Genomic DNA, 21,356 nt, shown 5'->3' with positions numbered 1-21,356 from the left:
TGATTCTTTTTATTTTTCTCAGTTTTGAAAGTTGTGACTCCTTATTACATCCTTATTCCAAAGCTTATTTTCCTGTCTGATCTTGGAACCATTTTTTTCTTCACAGACCCCACTCAGCACTTCAGTTCCCTGGAGTTCTTGGCTTTAATCCCATGTATACTTACCTGGGAGTAAGCCCCGTTGAATATAGTTGGACTTGCTTCTGAGTACACATGAATGGGATTGGGTAATGAATCTCATTTCTGTGGAGGGCTAGACTGGTAGAACCAACACCACAGCTCATGCTAACCAACATATTCAGGAATTTGGAATTTTTTTAACTTGGACCAACATTTCAGGTCAACTCTGAGCCGGGCACTAATAAATTCCTGAGTCTTAACTGTCAAAGCAAGTGCTTGTATATTTTTGCATACTGATAAGAAGCCCAGCTGCTATCCTGTGCTCAGTTTAAGCAGTGGTGTGTTTAGCTCATGAATTCATATTCATGTCACCAGTATTTGTCCTGTTCCTAGTTTCTGGATCTGCATTCCAGATATATTGCCCTTTTATTGCACAGACAAAACCTAACAGCCTTTTTTTAATTTAAAAATAAATTTATTTTAATGAAACAAACCTGTTTAGTTTTTTGTGTCTTGTACAAACTCTGCTATTTATTTACACTGAAAGTAATTTTTACAGGGTGGCGGAGAAACTGAAATGTTTTTTTCCGTCTATTATTTTTCTCACCCCAGGGAAGCAGTTTGCTCAGAGATGAAAGGGAAATAAAATGCAGATTGTTCCTTAGTTGAAATCAGATTACAATCACAAAAGGAACTCTTAGCAGATTCAGGCCTGCACAATGTATTGTGGTCTGCTGGATGGTTTTCTGACACACACAGCTTTACATGCCAAAGCATGCTCCATGCTGCTATTCAAATCCTACCCACCCACCCCAGTCTCAAAAAGGAGTACATGTCAGTGTAGCTGCAGCAGTATACTTTGCAAGACAAATGGTGCAGGTCCATTTGGTTTCTGCTGTTTATGTCACAGTTCCATTACAACTATGGCCACCATCTTTAATTGGTTTAATCTGTAGATTAATCGAACTATGCAACAGGAGCCAAAACAAGTTTACTCAGAAGTGTTAAGGGCAGTCTTACTTAATTATTTGATTAATTGTGGGGGGTGGGGCTTAAATCAGAGATTATAGGATTTAAGGCCATTGTTGTGTTTCTGTGTGGCGCAGAGCAGTAAAGCAGTAGTTTCTGCAGCTGAAACTCTCCCCATGGCGGAAGCTGGTTTCAGGCAGCCAGCTCGGGTCGACTCAGCCTTCCATCTTCCCGAGGTCGGTAAAATGACTACCCAGCTAGCTGGGGGAAAGGCAGCTGGGGAAAGGCTGGGGAAGGCAACGGCAAACCACCTTGCTATAAGGCCTGCCAAGAAAACGTCAGCAAAAGCAGGCGTCCCTCCAAAAGTCAGTAATGACTCAGTGCTTGCACGAGAGGTTCCTTTCCTTTCCTTCCTGTGTTTCTGTCATTTGGAATGAAAAAGGAATTTTCCAGATTTGTTTCTGATCATGAGGGGAATCTTGTGCGCGTTACGCTGTAAGCTTTCTCTCAGAGCATTATCACAAAAAAGCGCCAATTCAACTTCATTTGATGAACTGATCAATTATTTAATCACAAGGCCCATTCTCTAAATTCTGAGAGTCAGGGCTGGTGCCAGACTATTTTGTGCCCTAGGCAGGTGAGCTGCTTTCACCCACCCACCCTCAACCCCGGCGTACCTGGGCGTGGGGCACCATCTCACCCACCCAGCCAAAGTGAAGCTCGGATGCTGGGGTGGGGGGGTGACCATGTGACCGGATTTGCCTGGGGTTTTTTATGGCAAATCCGGGAGGGGGAGGGGAAATCCGGATTTTCCCCCCCAGAGAGCAGCTCTAATGGGAATTAACAAAAATGCTTATAACTCCGTCATTTTTTAAGATAAAGACATGAAACTTGGCACAGTGGTAGCTCTTAGGAAGGGCTTTAGTCATACCAAATTTGAAACAGATCCGTTCATCCATTGATTTTTTAGGAATTTTTAAAAAATTGAGGTTTAAAAAAAAAGTTTTTAATCGTCATTTTTAAAGATAAAGAGATGAAACTTCGCCCCATGATAGGATTTAGGTAGAGCTTTAGCCACACCAAATTTGAAACAGATCCGTTCATCCATTGATTTGTTAGGAATTTTTTAAAAATTGAGGTTTTGAAATTATTTTTAAACTGTCATTTTTAAAGACAAAGAGCTGAAAGTTGGCACCATAATAGCTTTTAGTTAGAGCTTTAGCCATACCAAATTTGAAACAGATATGTTCATCCATTGATTTTTATGAATTTTTTAAAATTTGAGGATTTAATTTTTTAAATATATATATATATATATATATATGTTATTTTTAAAGATAAAGAGATGAAACTTGACACCATGATTGCTCTTAACAAGGACTTTAGCTATGCCAAGTTTGAAACAGATCTGTCCATCCATTGAGTTTTAGGGTTTTTTTTAAAGTTTGAGGTTTTAAAATTATTATTTTTAAATGATATTTTTAAAGATAAAGGGCTGAAAGTTGGCACCATGATAGCTCTTAACGAGAGATTTATCCATGGCAAGTTTGAATCAGATCTGTTCATCCAATTTTTTTTAGGATTTTTTTAAAAGTTCAAAGTTTTAAAATTATTGTGTTTTAAAACTACTGGAGCCATATCCTTCAAACTCAGGTTGTCAAACCTCCTCTTTTGGTGGAGACAGAGGCAGCTGGTGGTGGAGTTTTTTTTTTCTAAAAAAAAACAAGAGTCACCAGATGCAACCAAGTCATAAGCTGTTGTCCTACCCCCAGCCACAGGGTACAAGTGCACAGCCTGGCTGGACTGTTGGGAGACTTTGACAGAGAGAGGGGGTGGGGGATTGTTTGAGGCTGGAAATGTTGGCAGGCTGGCAAAAGGCAGAGAGAGGCTGAAGGCAACCCAGATGCACCTGTAGCTTGGCCCTGAGGCTGGCTTGCCACACAGAGTGATTTAAGAGTGCATCAAAGTTGTGCAGGAGGAGAGGAGGTGGAGGCGGCTGGTGGCAGAGGTTTTTAAAGTATTGGGCAAAAGGCGGGAAATAATAATAATAATAATAATAATAATAATAATAATAATGTAAGAGTCACCAGACATGACCAAGCAATAACCTGCACTAAGCAATGTCCCAAGCCACAAGTGTGCAGCCTAGCTGGACCATTGGGAGACTTTGGGGGGGGGGGGAGAGAGAGAGAGATTGTTTGAGGCTGGAGGCTTTGGTTTGTCTGCAATGACTTAGAGTGAGAGCCAACAGAGGCTGCACACACAACCCAGAGACATCTATTGTAACTTAGCCCCATGGTGCTGACATGAAACGCAGGGCATTAGGAAGAGGGTCTCAGAGTTGCATGTTTGTGCAGGAAGTAGACAGGAGTCCAAAGTCTGGATGTGTGAAGTGGTGCCAACACACAAGCCTTGAGAAGCTAATGTATATAAGTGAGAAGTGTGAATGGGCAAAGTAGTGTTCACTGCCACAACACCCACCCTAATGTTAGAGTAGAGAAACTTGTGACAATTATACACAAGCTTTTTTAAAAAATTGAAATTAAAAAAAGCCAGCCAGCCAGCCAGCCAGTAGCAAACCCTGTTAACAACAACAGCAGCTTGCAATGAGCGAAGATAGAGTCAGAAAAGATATTTGAGGGAAGGGGAGAATGTAACACACAGAGTATAGCAAAAGCTTCAAAGTACAGCAAAACCTACAAAAGTAGGAGTGAGTGAAGTTAATTTCAGATACATTGAATCTCTCACTTGTTCTTTATTTCAGTGATTTTAATATTAAGATGTTATGTAGAACAGATTTGTCTTAAATGTGTGCTGTAAAATCAGACATGTGACCAAGGCTATGTTCGGGTGGGCACGCCCCCTTGGTGCTGGACACGCCCCCTTGGGGGGCGACCATGTTGTCCTCCTTTTTGGTTTCCAAAATATGGTCACCCTAGCACCCAGCCAGAAGCCGCTCTGGGAGAGCGACTTCCAGGCGCACCGTTCCAAAGCCACCCGCCCCACCCCAGCATTCTGGCTTTGCTTCGGCTGGGCGCCCACCCAGCCAAAACGAAGCCAGAATGCTGGGGGGGGCAGGCGTGGCTTCATTTCAGCTGGGTGGGCGTCCAGCCGAAGTGAAGCCAGGACATTGGGGTGGGGGTGCTGGTGGGCGGGCGGCTTCGGAACGGCACGCCCAGCCGGAAGCAGCTCTGGGAGAGCGACTTCCAGGCGCACTGTTCCGAAGCCGCCCGCCCCAATGTCCTGGCTTCGCTTCGGCTGGGCGCCCACCCAGCCGAAGCGAAGCCAGGACGCTGGGGCGGGTGGGCGGCTTCGGAACGGCATGCCCGGAAGCCTCCCTCTCAGAGCCGCTGTGGGAGAGCGGCTTTCGGGTGCGGCATTCGGTGCACCCCCCTTACTTTGGCACTCTAGGTGGCCGTCTGAGTGGCCTCTATGGTAGCGATGACCCTGCTAAGAGTGATCATTCTAACAGCTTATTACAGTATGAGATTGCCCCCACATACTATGTTGCAGCGGGCGGAATGCCTTTATCCAAAATATGTAAGCCGTCACCAGCCTTCCTGACTCTTGGTTATAATGTCACCCATTTCTGTGCTTTGAAACAGCTTGGAAACCCACTCTGTGGCAGAGGCCAGCACACCATATGACATCAGCATATGCGGACATCAGCATAATACAACCACAATCTCTGACACTGCTTTGTTGCAGTAATCCTTGTGTTTTATTCAACATATTATCTGTGTGGCAAACACACACCTTCTTTTAGCTTTGCCTTACAGGTATTATATGTGTAGACACTGGACAGTTCAACTCAACTACCTTTTCCAAATTACTTCAGCCACTTTTACTCCTCAGTTAAAGAGTCTCTATATATGCAAGCAGTACATAATTACATTCTGTGAATAAATTATGAACTTTGCTAAATAATGTTTATTTCTGAAATGTTTCAAAATCCACAGTGAGCACCAAAATAGCAATCATACAAATGCATTTGTTCTAACAAGCATAGCAAATTAAACATCTGGGTCAAAAATCAAATCTGAGCAGTTTGCGGAACTAACCCTTTTGCAGCAAATAGTGAGTCTGTTTAAACCATGGTTATGTAGCCACCGTGGTTCGGAATGATTCACACGACATGCTAAGTCATGGTTCACATGACACGCTAAGCCATAATGTTTAGTTCAAAAGGCCTAACCCCCGTGGCTTAGCATGTCATCTGAACAGAGTCTTTGGAAACAACTACTGTGTTTCTCAAACTGTAAAGAAGTATTTTTAAAAGCCAACACCCCCCTCAAATTAGGGAAAATGTGTGTTTCTTGAATGTAATAAGCACTTCTATAACATGTCATATTTAAAATTGTGTTTTTTTTAAATGGTGGTTAGTGTATTCATTTTCACAACAATCTCATAACCATTTTTTAAATGGCAGACCAACCAAGGCCATCCTGTGAGTTCTTCACTCAGTTTGGATTCTAAGCCAAGTCCCTGGATATAAATCTATCCATAGGCCCACATTTGACGACTTCACACCAGGGCAGTCATGAGACACCAGAATTATAAACCTGGCTTCACTTGTGGGATGGGGAAAGTTCTGGTTTTATGAGGAAAAGATAAGCTTCTCCTAGCACTCTCCGCCCACATTCTATTATGGGTGGAGAGTCTGTCTGGAGGGGTCTGTATTGGGGAGGTTAGGAATACAGAGAACTATGCTTTATCAACATAGACCCCAGGGATGAGGATTTTATGGGTCCTTCAGATGTTGCTGGACTGCAACCCTTATCATCCCTGACTATTGGCCATATTAGCAGGAGTCGATGGCAGTTGCAGTCCAACATCTGGAGGGGCAGTTTTGCCACCCCTCCCTCACCCAAAACTAAACCCTTTGGTAATCATACTTGAAATCAACACTAGGTGGTGTTATGTCTCAGGCTTACTACTCACAGAGATAATAAACATAAATGCGCCTGGGCTGCTCCACTTCCAGTTGCAGGTGGAGGCTCATATGACTGAATGTTTCTCCTCCATACCAAAACATCCCTGCACATAGAAAGCTAAATGTTTGAGAGAGACAGGTTTAATTTAGTGGGACATTTATTTTGCATAAACATTTCAGTATCAAGTGGTACAGTCCAGATACCTGTTGACCAATTTAGTTCGAACTAGACCACAGTGTTGTGAGTATTGCAGAGGTAATCACTCAAATTAAAAGGGGAGGGAAGAATCTTCTAAACCACACTTGTGTTAACATTACTGCTGCTTGCAACAGAAAAAGCTCTACACGCAATCAATCATTCAGGAATGGCAAGAGTTTTTGATACAGATAGAGTTGAACTGCAGACAGGTGCAATTGGAAAGCAAGCATTTTCCCCACACAGAAATGTCTTGTTTTCTGTGGGAGGACATTTTTAAATATGACCACATTCTTAATCAAGAGCTGAAGGTTTGAAATGGTTGGCTTTTGGGGTAACTGTCAACGTGTCGTAGGGAACACGATCTACAGAAAAATATGATTGTTAAATTAGCACCTAAGGTTTAGCAAAGCTGTATCACAGAAATCAGAGCGCAGCAGACCAATCAGGTCTTTGTTGAACACAACAAGCCTCCCCTTCGTGCTCCCTTCATCTCGCACTGGGTTCCCAGAAAGGAGAAAGCCGTCGCTGCCGCCTCAACTGATAGAAAGGAGAGGATATTGCCACCAAAGAGCACAAAGGAAGAAAAGAGAAGGTGTGGTGGAGTCTTCGCTTTCTCTAGCAGGGAAAAACCAGATGCTGCTATGAGGGCAACTGGATGGCTCCCTCCTTGTTAAAGTCCCTTGGGACAAGTTGAGGGGCTGGGATGGAGTTCTCCAGCCACAGGTGCTGCTAGTGGCCGACAGAACCAGAGATCACTGCAGGCACAGGAAGTTTCAGTCCCTGTAATCCCACACACACAGTCCACCCACCCCATCCACCATTAAGAAAGTAACTTATGAACTGGCCCTAAGTTCCCAACTACTTTTCAGTTGTGCTCACAGTGAAATGCAAGTTCTGTGGTGATCCTAACCAATTAAACCAGAAAATACTTTTGAAGCCTTAAACCAGTTGATGTGATTATAAATGTACTAAAATATCCCAATTAACTCAAGAGGCCTGACACATCGTTACATGATAATGTGTTTCCCTGCTTGGGCTGATGAGCAGGGCACTTCCAGGAAACTATTTCAAACCGCCAGAGACCTCCTTTTCCTGCCCAAGATTGACTCAAAGCTGAGTGACCGTGGACGGATCTTCATCTCAGTGTAAGCGATGGAGTATAAGTGGCCTTTCCATGGCTCCCAATTAACTCCCTGGAAAAAAGAAAATTCACAGGAGTGAAGTTGTAAGACCGGCTTTTTAAATCAATGGCCAAAAATTCAACCCCCCACTCATGTTGAAAAGAAACATCATCTCATACAAGGGGACCCTTTTAACCCCACCCACCCCCAACACACACTGTAATTCCTAAACGGGCAACCTTTTCATTCTATAAGGCCAGAGGGGGTAGGAGGAAAATAAATAATAAAATAAATAATAATAGCAGCAGAAGTTGTGATCAAAGCACTTTGCATGCATTATCTTCTTGCAGCCCTTCCAACAATGCTGCAGGGCAGATAACCATTATTAGCCTCCCATCGTGTGTGTAAGGCAGAGGTGAAGAACCTTTTGGCCCAAGGTCTGAATTCCACTTCAGAGCAGCTTCTGAGGGCCACGGTCCAGTGGTGGGCAGATCCAAAGGCAAAAGGGCAGGGCCACAAAACAAAAACACTGTCATATTTTAGCATAAGGATGTTATTGCCAGAAACTCAGCCTTCAGGAAAGCATTTCAATTTCTTAGATTTTTTTTTTGGGGGGGGGGGGGAGTGCGCAAAAGCCAGATAAAACACCAAGCGATTGGTGGTTGAAGGAAGGGGGCGTGGCCTCCGGCTCTGGACTGGGCCTTAGTTTCTGCACCCCTTGGCTTTGGATAAGGGCATGCTTCAGCCCAAACGAGGCACTTTAAAGTCCCATTGATTTTAATTTAACGGGAAAGGTTCCTTGTGCTGAGACACTGGTGTTGAGCAGTTGCTACAATGACGGTCTACTCTAGAGCGTTATTCTCCATTATCTACAGACTACTGATGACGGACAATTCAGCTCTCCTGCAATCAGCAATGGAGGCTGGTGGCTCCGATTTTGGCGGGACTGTGAATCCATTCTAAAGGAGTGGTCCATGGTGCCAAGATGGTGCTTGCTATCCACATTGCTTTTATTGAAAATAATGTTTAAAATATTTTTAAATCTGTGGCCAGATTTAATGTATTTTTAACTGATCAAGCAAGAATCAATCAAACATTGTAGTCCTACTAATAAGAATTCCTTATATAAATTCAGAGTCAAGAGGTGATAGAATAATAGAATAGAAGGATTCCATATTCTATTCATAGCACAGTTAAGGAGGTTCCAAGCATTTCACAACCACCACAGAGAAGTTCCTTAGGCTGCCAGTACGGGCAATGTGCTATACCAGTGGTTCCCAATTAGCTAAGTACTGCGGACCCCTTGTTTTTCAAATGCCAAGCCATGGACCCCCTACTTTTGAAAATTTTGTTATCTCTAGGGTAGTTATGAAGCAATTTTTTGGAGAAAATAAGGGGTAGCCCCTAATAAGCAAAGGATTTTAGGGATAACTAAAAAACAGACCATAAAATTTGTGATATCTGTGATATTACCACGCAAAAATGGCAATGATTTAGTTAGGAATATAAAGATGAATTTAATTTTACTAACATCTAGTTTACAATTGAACAAATTGTGACCTGTCGAGTAGCTACTAAACCTAAATGTGATGGGAGAAATCATGCCTCTTGTTGTCCAGAACAATCCCTTCCGCATCTGGTTCAATATTTCCTACTTTTAATCGCAAATCTGGATCAAAATCAAGCCGATTTCTATGCTTGTTCTTCATATAACAAAATGTCGAAAATGTTTGTTCACAAAGATATGTGGATCAAAAGTGAACTAGATGTTTCAAAGCTTTTTCACTTAACTTCTTATAATCAGGAAAAACCGTCACCCAGAATTGGTCCAGTCTATATTCTTTGAAAAATGATTTCAATGAACCATCACAAGTCACATCAACAAGTGCATCATGCTCTTCCACAGAGAGAGTTGATAGTTGTACGTCACCACATTCAAAAGGATTTCTTCTCCATGAGTTTTCAGGATTAGGTGCAGGGAAGGAATCTCTGAAGCTAGTCACTAAATCACACAGGTGCTCAGGGATGTTATATTTTACTTCTGGTAGGAATTCGTCATCAGTGGACTCCAGAAATGAATGGTGAATATGTGAATGGTGCCATGGACCCCCTGGGTGGGTTATGCGGACCCCCTGGGGTCCATGGACCACCAATTGGGAACCACTAGGCTATACAGTTGAAAAGTGGTGCACCCACGGAAGGACAGAAGAGCAAGTCTGGTCCAGAGCCCAGCAACACTCACCTCACTGTGCTTGATTTCTCCATATTTGCCATTGAGATTGGCCAAGTGGCAGTTCTTATACCACCAGCCACCATGGTGTGTGATTGCACAATTGCTGAGGGCTATGTCGTTGTCCCTGTCCCAGGTGGTAAATTTCCAACCATGGTGGTAAGTCATGGCATCCCCTTAATCAGGAGAGAAAAAGAGTGTTAGGAGCATTCGAACCCTATTTCATGAATACATTTGATCCCTGACCTAAAACATTGGAAGACATGTCCTCACAGCATCTTTGTGCAATCTGGTAGCATCCAGATGTTTTGGACAAGTCCCAGATTTCTGACCATTGGCCATACTGGCTGGGGCTGATGGGAGTTGAAGTCCAAAGCATCTGGAGGGTATTTTGGACTTCAACATATTCCATGGTTGGGGAGGGCTGCCTTAGAGGCAGCAGAAATCCAAAGGAACCAAGGTCCAACTTGAAAACTGCACTGTGAACAAATAAAAATAAAATCTTGCACAAAATCTTGTATAGCTGCTTTGATGGATGTTGGAAAGGCAATCAGCCGGTGGCAGACTTTATTCATTGCTACTAATCATGTGCGGTTATTCAGAAATATTGGAAGCAAACGGTATTTCCTCCCACTGAATTCAACAATGGCCCTTTTTGCTCTTCTTAAAGGAATCTTTAGTAATACACCTAGTAGAAAGCGAATAATAAATCTGCTAATAACACCTAGTACTGAGATACATACTAGTAGATGACTGATGTGTGAGAATTTATGAAATCATTACACTGATGAAGTTAACAAATCTGGTTAGAGTAAGAAATGGCTGCAAAGATGTTTTTTTCTGTGAAAATGATCATTTACCTATTGAATAATTATTTTGGTTCAATGGTAATATAAAATATTAGTGTCTCCTTAAATTAAATATTAGGATCATTTGCTTTTTTTTTTGGTAAAAGCAATATTGTCTATGCTATTTTTGTCTTGTTATATATATTCTCTTATATTGTGTTGTAGATGAATATCTCTCTCTCTCTCTCTCTCTCTCTCTCTCTCTCTCTCTCTCTCTGTGTGTGTGTGTGTGTGTGTGTGTATAGGGGCAGAAATACAAAGGAACATCTGTTGCTTTCTAAATAATACATTATCTAGACTCTGCTCTCTTTAAACATCCCAGGCTAATCAGCCCCATGCAGCACTAGCAAAGGAAGCCTTGCTGATTCCTGGACCAGCACTGTAATGCAAGATATTCTGGCTGGCAGTGGCAGAAGTAAAGAGCTTTCCTTACCAGCAGTGCCTCTGTACTTCCCCACAGCAAGCCTGTACCTATCTCTACTGGACCCCACCTGGAAGAGGTCATAGGCTGCGTAGGCAGACTCATTGTGGGTTCGCAAATCCACCCTCAGCTCATACGGAACGGGGGCAGTACTGGTGAGTTCATGCAGCTTTTCAAGGCCTAAAAGAAACAGTCCAGAGTAAAATACCTAATGCGAGCTTGCAAACAGCCACCCTCCTGATACACTTATGGCCACTAACTAAGAATTCTTTCCAGGCAACCAGGCAAGAAAGCTTTTGTATACACGATTCAAGATTATTATGTAGCCCCTAGCAACTGCAATGTGCATGGTGCTTTACACTAAGGGCACAATCCTATGCATTTTTAGACACAAAAAGTCATACAATCCTCAGCATTCCCCAGGCAGCGTTCCCCCAGCACCTTGGATAGCTCTTTAGAGTTCTGTGAAACCCAGAGAGGATTTACAGCACCACTGAAATCGGAGCCACCAGGCCTCCCTTCTTTCACTTCCCCTGCGGCTCGAGAGCTACTGCTGCTGGCACTGGAAGAGAGTGGGGTGGGGTGGGGTGGGGTGGGGGACTCCCTCCTTCCCTTTTTCCACCACCAGAGCACTGCTGCTGGTGCTGCCAGCACGGGGTTTAAAGGGAAAGGGCACTGGAGTGTGGAGAGGGAGGCTCGGCTTCATGGGGAGGGGGGATAAATTCAGACTGACCTGGGAATGTTAACCCAGTTCCTGGGGTGGGGAGAGAGTTCCCCCATTAGCAGTGCTGGCCAGAAAGATGATCTTAATTAGCATCTAGGCATTAACAGTGGCTCTTTTCCAAAGCCTGCTCACCCTTCCCCGACAACACACAGAACGCAGGTACGTTACCAAGCCAAAATTCCCCTCTAGGGTCTCCGAAGCCTTCAACGTAATTCCGCCAGCGCTTAAAGAAGTCCAGCTGCCCTGTGCTCCTCCTCTGGAACACCTGCAGAAGCAAGCAAGAAAGGTTTTTCTCAGTTTTGTTTTAAATTGAAGCTTGAGCTGTATAGGCAAACAGAAGTTTTTTTCAAAGTTCAACAAAGTTCAAAGCTCGAACTCTGATAGAAATTTCATTTCCTCCACGCAAAAAAAGGAACGAAAGTCCATCCGTCAGCGAGATGACAGACAGCCCTGCTCAGCCAATTAGTATGGCATGAAGGCGGGCCCCAGTGGGGAGGGGATGGAGGCCAATCGGGATGCGTGAGGGAGGGGGTGGACCACATGCAAATTTTGGAGGAGGGTTAACTATGCATGAGCTACATTTTCATGAGTTCCTCTGTGGTGAAGGGCAGAAAAGCAGAAAACGAGCAAGACTAGCCGTGCCCACGGTGACATGGGCTTTACACTAGTTTCTAAATACTGAATATCAGTGATAAAATTTATAGATGAAAACTGAAGATAAGAAAGCTCATAGACTACGGACCCAGAAATAAATACGTAAACTGAAAAGGCAGGCAGGAATCTATGGAGAATTTCCCCCATCTGAAATTCTCCATAGATTTAGGGGTTCCAAATTCGTGGAACAACACTTATACATTAACAATTCACTGTTCTTCGTTTTTTAAAAAAATGCTGGGCTTGATTCAAACTGTTGCACTTGTGCAATTCACCAGAGGTTCTGCTTCACATTTCCCCCTTTACATGTTAGTGATATGCATGAGCACAGGCGCACATTGATCAAATCATAGGAAAAAGGAATCCTGGTATGATCTCGTCATGATTCCTTTAGGTGCAGAATTTTAATCAATATGCAGGTGCACTCATGTTCACTGAATCACAGAATCATAGAATAGCAGAGTTGGAAGGGGCCTACGAGGCCATGGAGTCCAACCCCCTGCTCAATGCAGGAATCCACCCCAAAGCATCCCTGACAGGTGGTTGTCCAGCTGCCTCTTGAAGGCCTCTAGTGTGGGAGAGCCCACCACCTCCCTAGGCAACTTGTAAGGGTGCAATGGAGGGGAGAGTTATGAACTGAGAACTGTAGAAAACTGAATCAATCCCAACATTAATTTCAAAAAATGTCCAGGTTAAACCCGAAGGGAAGCAGAGCAAAACATGCGTCAGAGCCAGCCCAGAGAACAATACTGAGACACACCACGGGTGACATCCGCTTATACCTAGCAATGAGCATTCAGAACAGGCTGAAGTACACTAAGGCTCTGCCTGTACTGTTGTGTTTCCGCTGGTCATCACTAATTCTTAGGGCCCATCAAAGCTGTGGGATTTGTGCCCTGACCTGCAACCCACCCTCACTTCCCCCGATACTGTCTGCATTGTGGGACGGGCTCTGCAGAGACAAGAAACCTATATTTGGTGGAGCTGGTTACAATGTCAGCAGCCCTGAATGTATTACAGCACACAGTGCTGGGGATGCTTTGGAAAAGGATTGAAAATAAAATGGGTTTAAAAACAATTAGAAGAGCAGCACCCTCTTGAGCAGCACTCACTATCCATCCGCCTCCATCGGTGGTCATGTCGCAGTACACCTGCAGAGGCCTGCTCATGTCACCATTCAGGTAGATGGTGTACAGGCCGCTTGCGGAATGCCCGTTTTGTTGAGTCTGGCTGCAATCCACTGGGTAAGGGTAACGTATGCTGACTGCAGGGACGAAGCAGATAAAAAGCCACATCAGCAAGTCCAGAAAGAAAAACAGAAGCGCCAAAGGATTTTTGAACAGGATAGTAGCAAAAGGAGGCCAGAGCCACACAACGCAGGCCACGAACAACAGAGGGAAGGGAGGGCAATTCACAGGTAGGTAGCAAGGCACGAACGTGAGCAGTTGCAGTTCCATGAACCAAGGCCAAGGCTCCAATCTTATACAGGGAGTCCTGCTGAAACCGATAGGACATACTTCTCTGATATTGAACTGCAAATAGCTGTGGCTGCATTTGTTCACAGCCGTCCATTTCTCATTGCTTCCCCCCTCTGAAGTCTTTTCCACTATCAATTTTCGCTTGCTGAAGAACAAGCCAACTTTAAAGATGGCTGCTCACCATTTTTGTGAACCACCCAGAGAGCTTCAGCTATTGGGCGGTATAAAAATGCAATTAATTAATAAATAAATCATTAGACAACTGATTTGTGTTTAATTTAATTCAAAAGTATGCCCAAATTTTAAAAAGTTTGCATTTTTTGTTAACTGCAAGGTTGCCTTTGACTCTATCATTAGAGATAGGTCCTTGGGTAAGTTTTCAAATACTAAAATTGTTCACCATTTGTTAATGATGATATGAGTGCTATAAGTAAGATTTTCTTATATTGGACTCATGTCCCACAGTATTCCTACATCTAGTGGCATCGACAAAGATGCATACTGCATCCCCCCCCTTTTCAGCTTTATATATCTTTATAAAAGATACAGCATCCGAATTAAAAGGGATCCTTACTTTTCAGTTACGGCCAGAGATAATAAGATCCTCTCATCTCATTCTCAAGTGGGGATTCGCAGACTGTTAGTATCCTTAAGTGCACTTTGCCACAGCAACGTCTTAAGTATAAATGCTGAGAAAACTATCATTCTGGCAAAAGATCAGCCCTCCACAATATGATATCTTGACAACCAATCTATTGAAGAAGTCAAAACTCACCCTTATATCGAGTTAATATTTCCCAGTTCTGGTTGGTCAAGCAGCCAACATCTAAATTCTCAGATCATCAGAAACTATCTGCCTCTCAGAACTAAACCACATACTAACTGGTGATGGGGAAATTTGCCCAGCTTGATTCAGATTTGGTAAACTACCCAAACCATATTAAACATACACGTACTCAGAGCTCAATTTATTTTGAGCCCTGTTTGGGCCTCATCACACTCCTGATGACATCATCCAGACTTTAGTTATAAAAAAAAAATGAATATGCTTGTTTTGTGGTTATGGTTTCTTTCAATTGCATATTTTCCTACTAGGATTCCATCCGGACCAAATTATCTCTTCCCCAGGAGACCCTGAGAAGGAGGATAAAGTCCTGAAATCTTCAGATCAACCCCTAAGGTCAGGGCAGGCCTACTCCTTGACCTCAATGCCTCTTTCCAAACCTCTGACAGCACCAGGACAAGCACCACTGTGGGAACCCTACTGCAATTACCAAGGCTTACCTGTAGAAAAGGTGGTGGCTTCTTTTCGACTCCAGCGGTCCCCTTTAAAAGCCGTGATATATATGGTGTACTTAGTACCCCGACTAAGGCCTTCCAGCACAAACCTTCGGTCATTTGGACCTAGCCGCACTTCCTGCCACACAAAAGGAAAGACAAGCTAAAGATGATAGATTCCACTGAGAATTCTGCTCCAGCCTATCATGCCTTTCTACTCCATCCTTTAGTTATCTGCCTCCTGTGAGAGCTGTGAAGAAAAATGATTGACAAACACCAAAATATTTTGGTGATTCAAGGGGAGATGAAAAATTCAATTTCTCTACAGGGTTTCTCATATTGTGGGTACTTGATGAACAGTCAGGCTTATTATGTATAGCAGCGGTCCCCAACCTTTTTGGCACCAGGGACCGGTTTCGTGAAATTCATTTTTTCCACGGACCGGGGGGGAGGATTTGAGGAGATGGTTTTGGGATGCCGCCTGCCCCCGCCCCCACTCCAGCGTCCTGGCTTTGCTTCGGCTGGGTGGGCGAGATGGCGCCCTGAGCCCAGGTACGCTGGGGTGGGGGTGGAGGGGTGGGGGTGGGTTGGTGGGTGAAAGCAGCTCACCTGCGCGGCCCAGTTCCTAACAGGCCACTGGTCCGTGTCCCGGGGGTTGGGGACCCCTGATGTATAGTATGCAGAGAATAAACTCTAGCCCGTATTTATATCCCTAAAACACAGGTACAATGCAAGTAAAATTAAAAGCCTCACTTTTAACCTCTGAAATCACAACTGTTCTTGGAACTGTTTTAAAATGGCTGTTAAATATATACTTTTATTGTTTTATATCTGTGCTGATTGTAAGACTGTTTTCATGAGTACTGCTTCTATCATTCGCTTTTAAGCAGTTTCAATACCTTTATATTGTTGTATAAATCATCTTGTATGTGGGCTAGAAAATTTAAATAAAATGAGGCAAAAGAACCTTCTTGATATCAACTACATGCCAAATCCTTGTGACGATGAGGGCATAGAGAAAGGCACTCTTGGGGGTTACTCTACTACAGTTACTCTACTTCCTTAACCCAAAGGCTCCCGACATTTTCTGGATGGAGCACAATTTTTTTTGATGGGCTTTTAATAGTCAGGTTTAAGCAGTTACTAAGCTGGATTTGTGTGTGTGTTTGTATCATGATAATACTTCCATCTGGTATTTTATGGTCTGCTAAAAGGTGAAATATTGTTTTATATCTTGAATACAAGGCATGTGGCAGGCTAAAAATCAGAGAAAACACCTACAGCATTTACAACAGAGGACTAAATTCTAGAAAGGTTCCCACATCAAGTACAATAGAAGTCTACAGCAAGGGACTTTCTCTTTGCCAGGAAAGACCTTAGAGTTGAAGCACTTTCTGTTCTATAGACTCATTATACTGGGAGTGGGCACTTTATGGTCCTCAGATGTTTTGGCCTACAACTCCCATCATTGCTCACCACTGGCTAGGCTGGCTAGGGCTGATGGGAGTTGTAGGCCAAAATACAGGTTGCCCACCTTTGCATTACAGGAGTAAACCTTACCAAAATCCTTTTTAAACCATATGCCTAAAAAATGTAAAATTTGCACACAGTTAACAGATTTGGAAGATGCATGTTTCATACAGGTCAGAAAGCCAGGATTGTCTGCGGTTCCCTGTTGAGGGTGACCTCAGTGGCAAATCTGGGTTCACTGCGGTGTGATGTCTGAAATGGCCCTGTGAGCCCGGCCCACTGAAAGGCTTGTGTGTTTTTGAATGGCTGGGTTGGTGTAGTGGATGTGCCGGAAGACCACTGTGATTTCGAGAATAGCGATGGTGTATTACAATAAGCTTATTCCATGCTTGCAGTTCTCTGCTTGAATCTCCCTTTAATGTGTTCTTTACCGGCCTCTAGCGTCCATGAGAGAATTAATGGCTAGGTATACTCTTTGGGCCAGAGCAGATAAGTTAATCAGTACCAGCTGCAGAGTGTATCAATGTCTCACCAGTAGATTCATGTAAACAACCTTGGGAGTGTGCATCCATTAAGGATCCTACTAAGGCTGGTCAGCATGTAGCCAATATATCATTAGTTAAGTGAAATAGTATAAAAAACCCAAGAGGCCCCTTCCCAGTGAACCTCTCTGGGCAGAGAGAGCATGACAGTGCCATGGTTAGGGTGACCATATGAAAAGGAGGACCGGGCTCCTGTATCTTTAACAGTTGCATAGAAAAGGGAATTTCAGCAGGTGTCATTTGTATATATGGGGAACCTGGTGAAATTCCCTCTTCATCACTACAGTTAAAGTTGCAGGAGCTATACTAGAGTGACCGGATTTAAAAGAGGGCAGAGCACCTGCAGCTTTAAATGTTGTGATGAAGAGGGAATTTCACCAGGTTCCCCATATATACAAATGGCACCTGCTGAAATTCCCTTTTCAATACAACTGTTAAAGATACAGGAGCCCTGCCCTCCTTTCCATAGGGTCACCCCAGCCATGGTATGCTCATCCAAGAGCATCCTTCGTACTGATCAGGGGTTTCTTAGTACTGAAGGGACGTAAGTTTCTGTGCTTACCTTCCCCTCTACCTTTGTTTTGTTTTCCCCCTAAGAATGAAGTTTAATTTGGAAAGCAATAGCTGGCTTGTTTGAATCATAAATGAATCTTCTGCCTCTGGCAGAACAGCTGGCTAATCTCACACATAGCAATTTCCAGACTTACCCTGCTGGTGCCATCTAACTCCTGATAGGTGAGAAGATAACCACTGATCTGAGCATCAGGTGGCGCCCAGGTGACCACTCCGCTGGACTGCGTAGCATCTGATACACGCACATTCCTGGGGGGGTCAATTTCTAGGCCAAGCACAAAGTAGGGGCCAATGTGAAACACTCAAAATGGTTAACTGCGAGACCATGCAGAGAAATTGGGTGTATATTTAGATTTGGCTTCCCATATTCAAAAGATGAACTGAACTACTTGCTGAAAGTCTCAGTTGTCCTCCCTATTTCCCTCAGCAGTTGGACATTCCAGGGGCAGCCACAGGTGTCCTTGTTAGGAGAGAGTATTAGAGGGCTCTGGTGCTTTTACAACATTTTACAACTCATGAGGAGCAGCAGGCAGCAGGCAAATTCCAAGGCAGACAGTGCTCCTTGTAAAAAGCACCTATAAAGCCAGAGCAGAGAGCAATTGCAATCTGTCCAAGCCTGCTTTCAGGCCAGCTATATCCAGGACCTCAAGACTTATTTTTATGTCTTTATTTCGGTTTCCGTCAGCCCCCGACCCAAGCAGGTTGGGGATGTCACACACTTCAGTGCCTCAGAGTAGTGTGACCAGTCATCCAAGACCATGTAGCTCACGCCATCAACTATCCAGCTATCCAAAAATGTTGATCTATTCTGTAAAGGGCATTACCAGAGTAATGAAGTGGAGACTAGGGCCGTTGCTAGATGAGGGTTTAGCCCGGTGCGAGGCCCAGGCTCCCTGCTGTGCGTGCAGGCGCCGCACAGGGGATCCTGGGGTCAGGCCGGGCTAAACCCTCCCTTGACCCGGGATAACCGGATCCACTTATGGCCTGGTTTTTCCGCAGCCTGGGGCTGCAGAAGGTCTATTTAGTTCCGTGGCTTTTCCCAGCTGCTCACTTACTCACGAGTAGTCAGGAGAAGCTGCGCACTGGGCACAGCGCAGAGCACTGTGCCCATCGGGCTGGGGGGGAGATCACGGGGGGGAGGAGGGGGCATCGGACATGGCGAGCGGCCGAGCAAGCGGGGGGTGAACAGGTGAGCAGGGGGGTGGACATGGCGAGCGGGGGATGGACGGGCGGGCGGGCGGGCGGGGCGAGCGAGGGGGGCGAGCGAGGGGGCGAGCAGGTGAGTGAGCGAGGGGGTGAGTGGGGGTGAGTGGACGGATGGGCAAGCAGGAGGGCATCTTACATTGTGGGGGGGGGAATCGGGGGCAGGGGGAGTGGGGAACCCTTTTTTAAAAAAACAAAGACTTACCTTATTGTTGGTGCGCTCCTGCGCACATGGCCCTTTAAGTTTTTTTAAAAGTGCAGGACACGACGGGGCTTTCCTTTCCCCGTCGCATCCTACGTGTAGAAAAGGGCGACGGCCCACGCTAGCTGCAGCGCGGCCTCGCTCCTTCTCCTCTCCGCATTAACTGGTAGGTCTAGCAAGGCCCTAGAACTGCAAATGTGGTTTCAGAGTTAATTGAGGGCCAACTCTGATTGTACCTGCAAGTCTCAATGAAAGGCAGTGGTGGGAGGCTGCAAGCTTGAGTGGAGGAATGCTGGGAAAATACAAGGAAAGGGACCGTGCCCGTATCTCTTCCCCCACTGAGGGAGAAGCTGCATGGAGGAGCCATTCTGAGCAGGAAAACGGCCAGAGGGGAAATGGCAAAGCCGCCTCTCTCCCCTGCCACCTCTCCACACAAACTCACCAAGATCACTTTTAGATAACTACGACTGCTGCTGCTATTACTTTACTGTGGCCTTCTTTTGGCTTTCTCAGCAGTGGCTCCCAGCTCTGGAATATACTCTCCGAGGAGGCTCACCTTCAAATCTGGAAGATGGCCTCATTGTGACCACAGGGGATAGTCCAACCGTGGAGCACAAACACCAGGCCCTCCTATCTTTCTATAGTGGTCTCTAGCTGATCATTAGGCAAGCATGCTCCATGGGCCATAAAAAACCTCAATGAGTGAGTGCGTTGAAAGCCTCCTGTTCAGTTGACTCCTGAACCATGACCACTGGAGAGGAGGGGAGCAAAGTGCCTTTGAATTTAACCACTGTTACTTCAAGCCAAAGAGACAAAGAAACCACCAGAGCTCCAAAATAGCAAAAGCCATCTACTGAAGGTGTCACCCAGTTGCTCAGCTACAGAGCAGATGCTTTGCATGTCAGGTTCAGTGTCCTTTTTAAAAGAAGCTCAGGTATCTGGCCTGGGGAAGACTCCTGCTGAGACCGAGAGGAGTCACTTCCACTCAGAATAGACAGCACTGAGTTAGATGAACAACTCAGAATAAGGCAGCCTCAGGTGTTAAATTATTAGATGTTGCCATGAAACCAATTTAGGAATGTTTAGGAACACAAGAAGCTGCCATAGGCCGAGGCAGACGTTTGGTCCATTTAGCTCAGAATTGTCTACACCAGCTTTACCCAACCTGATGCTCTCCAGATGAGTTAGACTGTAAGTCCCATCATTCCGTGCCATTGGCAAAATACATTTACACACAGACATTAGTTTTAAGAGTGGTTCCCCGTAGTGTGTTCACACATTTCATTTTGTCCTGTTGTTGACTTCAGTCAAACAAGTTTTGTAGGTTTTTGAAACAATTAAAAACACACACACACAAACCTGTTTACCAGAGGTAAATGTGGCATAAATGAACACATGAGCAGTTTCAAAACAATTTTTTTAATCTATCTGCAGCCTAAGTATCCTTCTAGGACAGCTTTCCCCAACCTCCTTTTCTCTCCTTTTCAGAGGAGGACAACCAGGCAACCAGGATGATCAGGGGTCTGGAAACAAAGCCCTATGAAGAAAGACTGAAAGAACTGGGCAGGTTTAGCCTGGAGAAGAGAAGATGGAGGGGAGACATGAGAGCACTCTTCAAATACCTAAAAGGTTGTCACACAAAGGTTGTCTCTTTTCGATCCTCTCAGAGTGCAGGACACAGAATAACGGGCTCAAGTTACAGGAAGCCGGATTCCGGCTGGACATCAGGAAAAACTTCCTGACTGTTAGAGCAGTACGACAATGGAATCAGTTACCTAGGGAGGTTGTGGGCTCTCCCACACTAGAGGCCTTCAAGAGGCAGCTGGACAAGCATCTGTCAGGGATGCTTTAGGGTGGATTCCTGCATTGAGCAGGGGGTTGGACTCGATGGCCTTGTAGGCCCCTTCCAACTCTGCTATTCTATGATTCTATGAACCTGGTACCCTCCAGATGTTGTGGGCTTCTGTTCCCATCAGCCCCAGCCAGCAAGGCCAATGGTCAGGAATGCTGGGAGCTGTAGTCCAAAGCATCTGGAAGGCACTGGGTTGGAGGAGACTGTTCTAGGTTATCCCCCCCACTAGCCTATTTTCACATGAATTGATCTAGCAAATACTGCCTTTAGAGACTGTGCAGCCCCCTTCTGATACTGTATCTTGTCTGTTTGTGCTCCACAGTTAACAGCGCCTAAGAACAGAACACAGCTAGATACGCATAAATTTGGCCTTCTTAATAGTAAAATATGCCTACCCCTCCCACCACAACCAATCCCAGCAATATAGACAATAAACAAGCTATATTGACCGGCGCAGTAGAAGAGGTGCAGAAATGTCCTGTGAATGATTATTCCCATATGGGCAGCCGAGGGCATTGCAGGGCACCAAATCCTTCTGTC

At 44.8% G+C, this 21,356-nt stretch overlaps 1 protein-coding gene across 1 annotated transcript in view; it reads right to left on the bottom strand.

Moving 5' to 3' along the window:
* Positions 1-4,995: 4,995 nt before the first annotated feature.
* Positions 4,996-21,356, bottom strand: part of TNN (tenascin N) — a 49,275-nt gene continuing 32,914 nt past the window's right edge. The window contains exons 9-15 of the mRNA XM_063134027.1: positions 17,694-17,824; positions 14,981-15,113; positions 13,331-13,482; positions 11,733-11,829; positions 10,853-11,020; positions 9,584-9,747; positions 4,996-7,413 (exon numbers count right to left, since the gene is read on the bottom strand). Coding sequence (XP_062990097.1) covers positions 7,288-7,413; positions 9,584-9,747; positions 10,853-11,020; positions 11,733-11,829; positions 13,331-13,482; positions 14,981-15,113; positions 17,694-17,824 — 971 coding nt within the window. The 3' untranslated portion in view covers positions 4,996-7,287. The remainder of the gene's footprint in view (positions 7,414-9,583; positions 9,748-10,852; positions 11,021-11,732; positions 11,830-13,330; positions 13,483-14,980; positions 15,114-17,693; positions 17,825-21,356) is intronic.

The sequence above is a fragment of the Elgaria multicarinata genome, chromosome 1 (genome assembly GCF_023053635.1).
Source record: "Elgaria multicarinata webbii isolate HBS135686 ecotype San Diego chromosome 1, rElgMul1.1.pri, whole genome shotgun sequence".
NCBI lineage: Eukaryota > Metazoa > Chordata > Lepidosauria > Squamata > Anguidae > Elgaria > Elgaria multicarinata.
The sequence above is the reverse complement of the archived record's forward strand: the minus strand, read 5'-3'. Positions and strand labels throughout refer to the sequence as shown.